Below are 9,853 nucleotides of genomic sequence, written 5' to 3'. Positions count from 1 at the left end.
CCCGAGTGGCTAGCTAATCCTGTATTAGTGAAGAAAAAGAGCGGAAACTGGAGGATGTGTGTAGATTACACTAGTTTAAATAAAGCATGTCCGAAGGTTCCCTTTCCTTTGCCACGAATTGATCAGATTGTAGATTCTACTACGGGGTGTGAACTTTTATCCTTTCTTGATGCTTACTCCGGTTACCACCAAATCAAGATGAAAGAGTCTGACCAGCTCGCCACTTCTTTTATCACCCCTTTCGGCATGTACTGCTACACCACGATGCCCTTTGGTCTCAGAAATGCTGGAGCTACATATCAGTGGTGTATGCTCCACGTTTTCGGTGACCATCTCGGGCGGAACATAGAGGCATATGTCGACGATATCATTGTAAAATCCAGGAAGGCGGACGACCTGGTTGCCGATCTCAGGATCGCATTCGATTGCCTATATGCCAAAGAGGTAAAACTCAACCCCGAGAAGTGCGTGTTCGGGGTGCCTCGAGGCATGCTCTTGGGCTTCATTGTCTCCCAGCAGGGCATCGAACCCAACCCTGACAAAGTCTCAGCCATCACTCAGATGGGACCGATCCGAGACCTAAAGGGGGTACAAAGGGTCATGGGATGCCTAGCGTCCCTTAGCCGGTTCATCTCGCGTCTCGGCGAGAAAGGCTTACCCCTGTATCAACTCTTGAGGAAAACCGAGCACTTCACGTGGACCCCTGAAGCCCAAGAAGCCCTCGACAGGCTGAAGGCAACTCTCACTCATGCCCCCATTCTCACACCACCCACGGACGGCGAGCCCCTCTTTCTGTACGTAGCTGCGATGACCCAAGTAGTCGGCGTGGTGGTCGTTGTCGAAAGACAAGAGGAGGGCCATGCCCTGTCCGTCCAACGGCCGGTGTACTACATCAGCGAGGTGTTGTCTGAAACTAAGACACGCTATCCGCAGATTCAGAAGCTGCTCTACGCAGTGGTTTTGGCTCGGCGCAAGCTGCGCCACTACTTCGAGGCCCATCCTGTCACCGTGGTCTCGTCTTTCCCTTTGGGAGAGATAGTCCGCAACCGGGAAGCCGAGGGTAGAATTGCCAAATGGTCTGTGGAGCTTGTGGGAGAAACTCTTACCTATGCCTCCCGCAAAGCGATCAAGTCCCAAATCTTGGCTGACTTCGTGGCTGAGTGGACGGACACTCAGCTACCCCTGCCGCAAATCCAGGCCGAATGCTGGACTATGTACTTCGACGGGTCGGTGATGAAAACCGGCGCCGGAGCCGGCCTCCTCTTCATCTCACCCCTCGGAGAACACATGCGGTACGTGATACGCTTGCACTTCCCTGCATCTAACAATATGGCGGAGTACGAGGCCATCCTCAGTGGCCTCCGCATCGCCATCGAGCTCGGCGTCAAACACCTCGACGTGCGCGGTGACTCTCAACTCGTCATCGACCAAGTAATGAAGGAGTCTAGCTGCCACGACCCGAAGATGGAGGCATACACTGCAATGCAGTGCGCCGCCTCGAAGACAAGTTCGATGGCCTAGAACTCAATCATGTCCTGTGCAAGTACAACGAGGATGCCGACAAACTAGCCAAGATTGCGTCGGGGCGGACCACTGTCCCCCCGAACATCTTCGCTCGCGACATCACCAAACCCTCTGTCGAATTCAAGAATCCGATGGAGCCAGGCCCCTCGTCCACCGGGCCATCCGGCGGGAACCCCCCGGTGGACGAGGTCGGGCCCATGGACATTGACATCGAGACCTCCTCTATGGATGAGGCCGAAGCAATGGAAATCGACGAGGCTCCCACTTCGCAAGATTGGCGCGTCCAGTATCTTGACTGGATGATTCGAGGGGTCCTACCCTCGAACCGCGCTCAAGCGCGGTGCCTCGCTAGGCGGGCCAAGTCCTTCGTCCTAATCGACAACGAGCTATACAAGCGCAGTCCCTCGGGTGTCTTGCAGCGATGCATCCCCATGCCCGAGGGCAAGGAGCTGATCCGCGAAATCCACGCTGGCACCTGCGGTCATCACGCCGCACTGCGAACCCTTGTGGGTAACGCATTTCGGCAGGGCTTTTACTGGCCCACCGCGGTCGCCGACGCCACCGATGTCGTGCGGACCTACGAAGGTTGCCAGTTCTACGCTCGAAAAACACATCTCCCGGCCCATGCTCTGCAGACCATCCCCATCACATGGTCGTTTGCCGTGTGGGGACTGGACCTCGTCGGTCCGCTGCAGAAGGCGCCCAGGGGCTTCACCCACTTGCTGGTGGCAGTTGACAAATTCTCCAAGTGGATTGAGGCAAGCGGTTCTATTCTTCACCGACATCGTCTTCAGGTTCGGTGTCCCGAACTCGATCACCACCGACAACGGCACCCAGTTCATAGGCAAGAAGTTCTTGGCATTCTGCGATAGTTTCCACATACGTGTGGACTGGTCAGCTGTGGCACACCTACGGACGAACGGGCAAGTGGAGCTTGCCAATGGCATGATCCTCCAAGGATTGAAGCCAAGAATCTTCAACAAGTTGAACAGATTTGGCCGGAGGTGGCTCACGGAGCTACCCTCGGTCATTTGGGGCCTGAGGACGACCCCAAGCAGAGCCACGTGCTTTACCCCGTTCTTCCTCGTCTATGGCGCCGAGGCCATACTCCCCACGGACTTGGAGTACGGGTCGCCAAGGCTCAAGGCATACCAAGAGCAGCAAAACCAGCGAGCCCGCGAGGACTCGCTGGATCAAGTGGACGAGGCTCGAGACGTGGCGCTCCTACACTCTGCGCGCTACCAGCAGTCTTTACAAAGGTATCAGGCACAGTGAGTCCGGCGCCGAGACCTCGACAAAGGGGACTTGGTGCTGAGGCTTCGACAGGACAACAGGGGCCGCCACAAGCTCTCACCTCCATGGGAAGGACCGTACATAATCGCAGAGGTACTCAAACCCGGCACGTACAAGCTGGCGAATGAAAAAGGCGAAGTCCTCACCAACACTTGGAACATACAATAGCTACGTCGCTTCTATCCTTAGAATTCCGAGCTATTTGTACATCGTTTGTACTCGCATTCTCGATTTCCCGAAATAATAAAGAAGTACGCTTTACTTGTTTATTTTTGGGAACCTTCCGGACCCTTGAGGGCTCGGACGCGCACGAACACTGAGGTACGCCTGGCTTTACCCTCGGCAAAGCCAAGCCTCTCTCGGGGGCTACTACGGGGGGAACCCCCGAACGTCCCCAAAAATCGCTAACATTTTTTTCGAAATATTTCCGTCTCATCTCTAAGCTTCTCGTATACTTGGAAAAAACGGACGCAAGGCGTAAGCAACTATGGTACGGGGTCGGCTGAGTCGTGGAACCGCTTACGCCTCCGGGATACGGCACCCCCCTCACCACCCCACGCCTACGTTGCTTATGAACGCGAAACTCCTCGCGGAAGTTTATCTAAGTCGCATACGAGAACATGGAAATAAAGTAAAGAAAATGAAGGCTCGAACGCATAAGGCCTCGATGGGTCACACAGTCGATTTAACGAAAACAAATTTCTATATTCATAGATGCGATTACAAAGTGCGATTACAATAAACACTAATCTATTACATGGGCTTCGTGGCCCAGCCTATCTACAGGTTATCATCCCCCTCGGTGGATCTACGACAGCGTCGAACTCGGCTATCGGGGGGATGTCGGCTTCGAGCTTCTCGGCGAGCACCACGGCGAACTCCTCGGTGGCTGCGTCGGCGTCATCCATGATGGCTGACGCGGCGTCCGTGTCGGTGTCGTCTGGAACCACGTACCCCGATGACACTCTCTTCAGGTCCATGAGGTAGTGCGTCGAGGCCATGGCGAGGGCACGAAGGACACCGAGGCGGAAGGTGCTTTTGGCGTGCTCAGTGATCTGGCCACTTAGCGCTCGCAGGAGGCTAATCACCGAGCTACCAGATACAGTGCCCTCCGCCTCGAGCTCCTGGCACACGCTCACGGCGGTCCACTCGAGGTCAGCGTACTCCGTTTGAGCCGCCATGAGCGCGGTGCCTACCGCCTCTTTCGCTGCGGTCTCGTCCACCACCCTCTGCCTCAGCTCTGATCAAAGGAATCAAGATTAGCTGCAAAAAAATAAAACCCAACCACATTGAAAATTCGAAGTACTTACCCACGATGCTCTTCTGTGCCTCCTCCCTCTGGACTCGGCGGCCTCCTCGATGAGGACAAGGAGTTTTCCTTCTCCTTGAGGGCGGCCTCCACGTTCTGGATGGCCACCTCCTTCTCCTCGAGGGCTTTGCCCTTTTCCCGGAGGGTCCCGGAGAGCGTGACGACGATCACCTCTTTCTGGAGAAGCTCGGTCTCCTTCTGCTTAAGCGCCGTCCTAAGGTATTGCAGCTCAGCAGTCTGCTCCTCGACTTCCCGAGCCTTCTGCTCCGCTGCGACCCTCTGGACGTCACGCTCACCGGTAACCCGTGCTAACTCCTCCTCTAGCGCCCGCTGGCGCGCCCCCAGATCCATCATCCTGGTGTTGGCCTCGATGTTCTTGAGCACCAACTCGGCGTTGTGTTGCCCAAGCCACCCTATCTAGGAGTGCAACCGGGTCATCTCAGCGCTCTTTCTGTGCGAGATATCCTTCAGCCGCTGCGAAAGGAAAGGCGTGGGTAAAGCAAGCAAAATCAGGGCCAAAAAATATGAATGATTCTCGGGGAGGTGCTGCTTACCTGGCTGATCTGGTTCCATGGAGCTCCAGCGCGCGTTCGAGGAGGTTCTGAATCTGAGAACCTGCCTCGTACTACGCCTGCCAGATGGCCTCCTCCTCTCGCTCATTGCAGAGGACCTCCGGGGGGACCACGGACTGAACGATTGCCCCATGCTGGGGCCCCCCGGATGCCCCCTCATCGAGCAATTCTGCGCAGGCCGACGTGAACTCGGCGATCTTGTTGGCGGCGCTCGCCGCAGCAGCGGGGTCGATGTCTCTCGAATCCCCGTATTCCCCGCTGCTATCCGGCAGCTACACCACCGGGATTGCGATGTCCGTCGTCGCCTGCGCCGTCACCATCGGTGCCGCCGTTACCACAACAACACCCCCATCCTGGGCCTCTCCGGGCGCCAAGACGCGGGTTTCCTCCACCATTGACGCCCTCTGCGCCGACTCCTCTACGACTCCCTCGACCCCAGCCCTCGGGGGCTTGGGGATGAGGGTCTCCACCTCCTCCTGGCCAGCGGGGCCATCTGCGCCGCCCCGACCGGCATCCTCCGTGGCGTCGACCAGAGCGGTTGCTTCGGCTCCGCTCTGGCCAGCGTCGCCCCCGTACCCCGGTGCTAGAGCCTGCTGCGCCGCTTGAGTCCCTCGAGCCATCGCCGCTCGCAGCTTAGCGGCCTTCGCCACGATATCTACGACAGGCAGAGGCTGCGGCGCTGTGTGTGGCGTGGCGCGTGCCTCGGTCTTGAGGGCTTTGACCGGCGCGAGCGGGACTGCGTCCTTGGCAGCGGCCCCGGAGCTGGAAATCGGGGAAGGAAGTTTGAGGTTAGCAGGTTAGGGGGAGCAATCAAATAAACACGGCAAATAAAACTAGAGACACTTACCGGGCACTCATGCTGCGCTTGCCCGTGCCTTTCCTTCGAGCCCGCAGCACATCGACGCCCCTCGACGCCAGATCCGAGGGTGTCACCCTCGGAACAGGCTGAGGCCTCGAGGCCATCTGCGCGGACGCCTCTGCCCCCGCCGTGGACCCACCTCCGCCCGTCGACATCGTGGGCTCGGGGACCCCCTCGTCCATCGCTGGCCGGGGAGACCTCCGCTTTGTCGCGGGTGCAGACGATTCTCCACCCACCGCCGGCGAGGGTGACCCTCGACCCGCCGCCGGCTTGGGCGATCTCCGCTCCGCCGTCGCTGGCGCCTCGCCGCCATCCTCCTGATAGACCGGCGGGGAACTCGCGCCCGCCGCTGCCGCCACCTCGTCATCGCCCGAGGGGTGAGCCTCGGCATCCGAGGCCTCCTCCTCATCATCCGTGGATTCGGGCGTGGAGGGCCGCGGTTTCCCCTCCGCGCGTGCAATCTTGCACGCTTTGTCGTTCCTCTCCTTTCTCTTCCTCTTCCTCTCGGCCGTCGCCTCCGCCGCGTCTTTCCGCCTCTTCAACTTCTCTGCGTGCAGACGGTTGATTTGGTGTTCTTCCGGGACTGGAGGCCTCGAGGGGTGGCACTTCAACCCCTACAAACATAACCAAGTTGAAGTCAGGAGACGGGGAAAGGAACAGCACAAGACAACAACGAATCCGGAATCGAGACTCACCAGAGAAATGTACCCCGGCTCGGGGCGCATCTTGATCCTCCAAAGATCTTTGAGGTCATTGGGGAACTCTGCCACCGCGCTCCTTGCCCTCCGGGCAGCAATGTCCCGGGGGAGCAGCTCGATCGACGTCCTCGAACCCGAGGCCCGGGCCCCGGGGGTGAGCTTGAAAATCGGCAGGACCCTCTCCATGAGAGGGATCACCCTCTGCCTATGGAAATTGGCGATGACGGCAGCCGCCGTCAACCCTCTTCGATCCAGGCGCTCCAACATGTCGGTGAGGACCTTGAGCTTGGCTTGCTGCGTTGGGGGCGATACCCCCCAATCCCACTTCTCAGGCCTCTCCCGGAGCACCCTGTTGGTGAACGCCGGGAGCTTGCTGCTGAAGTTGCGCAGGTAGAACCACCCTCGAGTCCACCCGGCGTTGTTGGTGGTCATCTTGTTCAAGATGTAGAGGTTCTTCCGGCTCGGGCGCAGATGCAGCATCAAGCCTCCGGTGCGCGCGAACCGCTTCGGCTGCCCCCTCACGTTCTCGATGAAGAGCTCGCTGCGGAAGAGGTGGATCCACATATCCTAGTGGGCTTCGATCCCTAAGTACCCCTCGTAGACGGCGACAAAGACCGCCGCCTGCGAGATGGAATTGGGGCTGAAGTTGTGTAGCTCCGCTCCATAGTAGTCGCACAGCGCCCGCATGAATCGCCCCATAGGAACGCCGAATCCCCGCTCGTGGAGCCTCATGAAGCTCACGACGTAGCCCGCGGGGGGATTCGGCTCTGTCTCCTCCGGCCGTGGGGAGATCCACGCCGGCGCCCCTAAGTTGGGGTTCAGCGGAAGCAGCCTGTCCTCGGCTAGCCGCTCCAAAACCGCCTCGGTGGCGGTGGATCTCCCCCACGGCAACGGCTCCTGGATGTCCACCATTGCTTCAGACCAAGGGTGGACGCGGGGAGGCAAGCTCTGCGGTGGCTAAGGTGCGCTCTCACTTTCCTACCTCTACTTCCTCTTGCTCTCGGCTACGTGCTCAGAATGCAGGGGAGGCGAAGAGGGCGGGGGAGGCACAGGCAAATGGCCAGGTGAGCCCAAAGCAACCCCCTTCTCCTCGCTTTTATTCACCGCAACAGACGGATCCGCCGCCACAGCCGAAATCTACCGCATTGAATGCGGGAGATTTTGCTGTCACTGACGGCCGGGTCCCACGAGCGCGGAGTCTCCCATGCGCGCACTCGGCAATAATTACGGCGCGGTAACCAACGGGTGTGGTGCGACTATTGCGCTGTTCCATCCGTCAGACGCCACCCACGCCGCTTCGCTTGCCCGAGGTCGACACCTGAAAAGGCGCACCCGCACCGCACCGCACGAACCGGGCCACGTCGCCCACGACCGGCGAAAAACTCGCGCGCATGACCCGCGACTCTGCGCCGTTCTCGAATCATGACGGAATATTCCTCCTGGGGGCTCTTTACCCTCGAAGGAACCGCATTCCAAGGCCTTACTAATTAGGGGTTCGAAGCTTGGCCCGTCGAGGGTTCGACAGGTGCCCCAAATCGCCAGAGTCAGGGACTGCATGGATGTGCCGTACAAGCTACCCTCGAACACGGAGTTCGAGACATCCTACGTAGTGTTCAAGGCCAGTCGAGGGTGCCTAGTAGGGGGATCCCATCGAGGGAGAGCATCGAGCCCTCGAACCCTATTGAACGGGTCCGAGCCCTGCCTAGCGAACCTTCGCAAGCGCTTTATGTGACGTGTCCATGGACCACGAGCCGACCCTTATCGAACGGGGCACGGACGTCCGCTTGAACTACCCGCTAACAGCTCACTGAAGCAGCCATAGCTCGCGGCCCGGGCATGGGTAGCATGGTGCGCTTCACCCCTCCTCCCTGCTTGGGGGCTCTTCGCACACTGAGGCTCAGGCCTCGCCCTCGAATAAGTCGACGACCGTCGATTGTGAAGCTCCACGTGTCTAACCAAATCCCCCACGATTAACGCGTGCCCGCCTGATGGTTAAGCTGAACGCCGGGTCGCAGTACCAGCACCGAGAATGCCGAGGGCGGCTGAAAGAGTGCCGATGCTGGCTGAAAAAGACGCTGGACGGCCACCCCAGTGAAGCAACCCAGCGGGGCGATGTTTATAGCCCTTGGACGAGTACAAACACTCCTCCAAGGCCTCGGGGGCTACACCCGTGGGTGCGCTGACGCACCCCCACGAAGGAAACTTCACACATATTCGAGGGCTGTAACCCTCTGTACATCCCTATACCCTCGGTCATCCTCCCCGTAAAGGAGAAAGGGACTTTATTGCTCGATGCAAATAAAGATTACAAAGGGTTACCGGCGCGAAGCCGTCGAAAGGTACAAACACGTTGCCACCTGCATGGAAATTTTCCCTGTCTTGGGGAGGAGCGAGTGACGAAGAAAAGCACCGAGCCCCTGGCCGACGCGACGGCCAGGCTGCTAAGGATGCGAGGAACAGCCCCCAGGCCGCACGGGTCCAGCGGGATGCTCTCCTCTCAAGCTTTCTTCTAGCGTATCCTCCACTGAAGACTATGCGGGGGCTCGACCTGGCGGACAGCACCGTCCACACCGTCTCCCCGAGAGCAACCTTGTTGCCGGGGGGGACGATGCGAAGAACAGTCACCAAACCTGGCACTAACGCTATAGGTAGGCGTCTCCATCCCCCTTCAGGCTAGGGGACATCGCAGGAGTAGGACCACACGGGCCCAATGCTCTTCTGCTGATCCCACTGAAGCTAAGGGATGGTGCGTATGCCCTCTCCGGCTTGCCCCCGCCGCTCGCAAGCATTGTTCTAGCACCAAAGCCTAAAAAAGCTAGGCCACCCCATCTAGGGGCCGGTCACGAAAGGCAAAGGAAAACATTACAAGACTTAGGCTATGCTGGAAGAAAGAGCAGGGAAGTTGGAAAGGAAAGGGAACCCCACGACCACTATTTATAGCTGTGTCGGGCGCCAAGCTTCAAGCCTGTCGAAGGGCAAAGGTTTGGGCAGCCCGTGATGGCACGGCACTCCACGAGCGAAAAGATGCCCTCGGTCGTCACGCCGGGGCGTGACCGAATAAAGCGAAGCTGAGCTCCTGGACGCTAAGCGGCGCAGCATCGGCCCAGGCCGACCGCCCTCGAACGGCGCGCCGCAAGGCAACCAGGGAAGGCGGGGCCAAGGCCCTGAGCGCGGGACAGCGTGACGAAAGCGCCAGCTGACGAGCAGTAGGCGCCATCATCACCCTGGCCCACTCAGCACGCGGGTACATTTCGTCCCCAGAATAAAACAAAACGGGGTGCACCTAGAAGAACTCTCCTCGCAGGCGCACTACCCCAACCGACGAGTTGTCACATCCGCTGGGCTGGCACCCAGGTGCGCCTGGTGGGTGCGCAGCACCGACCGATCACGTCAAGGAGGAAAATCACCGAAATACCCTTGACTCGACCAAAGCCTCGGGGGCTACTGTCGGGTACCATGATTAGGGGCGCCCTAATCGGGGTACTAAGATCACCCTGAAAAACGCGAACACATGTTAGGCAACTGGGCCCGCGAAGGCCCACGGCCTCCTTGCAATCCGGAAGAAAGTAAAGGACTCAAAGAAGCCCAACATGCGGCC

The 9,853-nt window shown here is 59.1% G+C and overlaps 1 protein-coding gene across 1 annotated transcript; it reads right to left on the bottom strand.

Annotated features, from left to right (window-relative positions):
- Window positions 1–3,593: 3,593 nt before the first annotated feature.
- On the bottom strand, window positions 3,594–6,819 carry LOC120701034 (translation initiation factor IF-2-like). The gene is made up of 6 exons (XM_039985206.1): window positions 6,604–6,819; window positions 5,546–6,171; window positions 5,169–5,460; window positions 4,258–4,543; window positions 3,839–4,057; window positions 3,594–3,757 (listed from the first exon to the last, which is right to left on the bottom strand). Exons 1-6 carry the CDS (start codon window positions 6,817–6,819, stop codon window positions 3,594–3,596), a joined length of 1,803 nt encoding a protein of 600 aa, XP_039841140.1.
- Window positions 6,820–9,853: the final 3,034 nt, after the last annotated feature.

This window comes from Panicum virgatum, chromosome 3K, assembly GCF_016808335.1.
Source record: "Panicum virgatum strain AP13 chromosome 3K, P.virgatum_v5, whole genome shotgun sequence".
Classification (NCBI taxonomy): domain Eukaryota; kingdom Viridiplantae; phylum Streptophyta; class Magnoliopsida; order Poales; family Poaceae; genus Panicum; species Panicum virgatum.
Note: the sequence above shows the minus strand (reverse complement) of the source record. Positions and strands in the feature narration are given on the sequence as shown.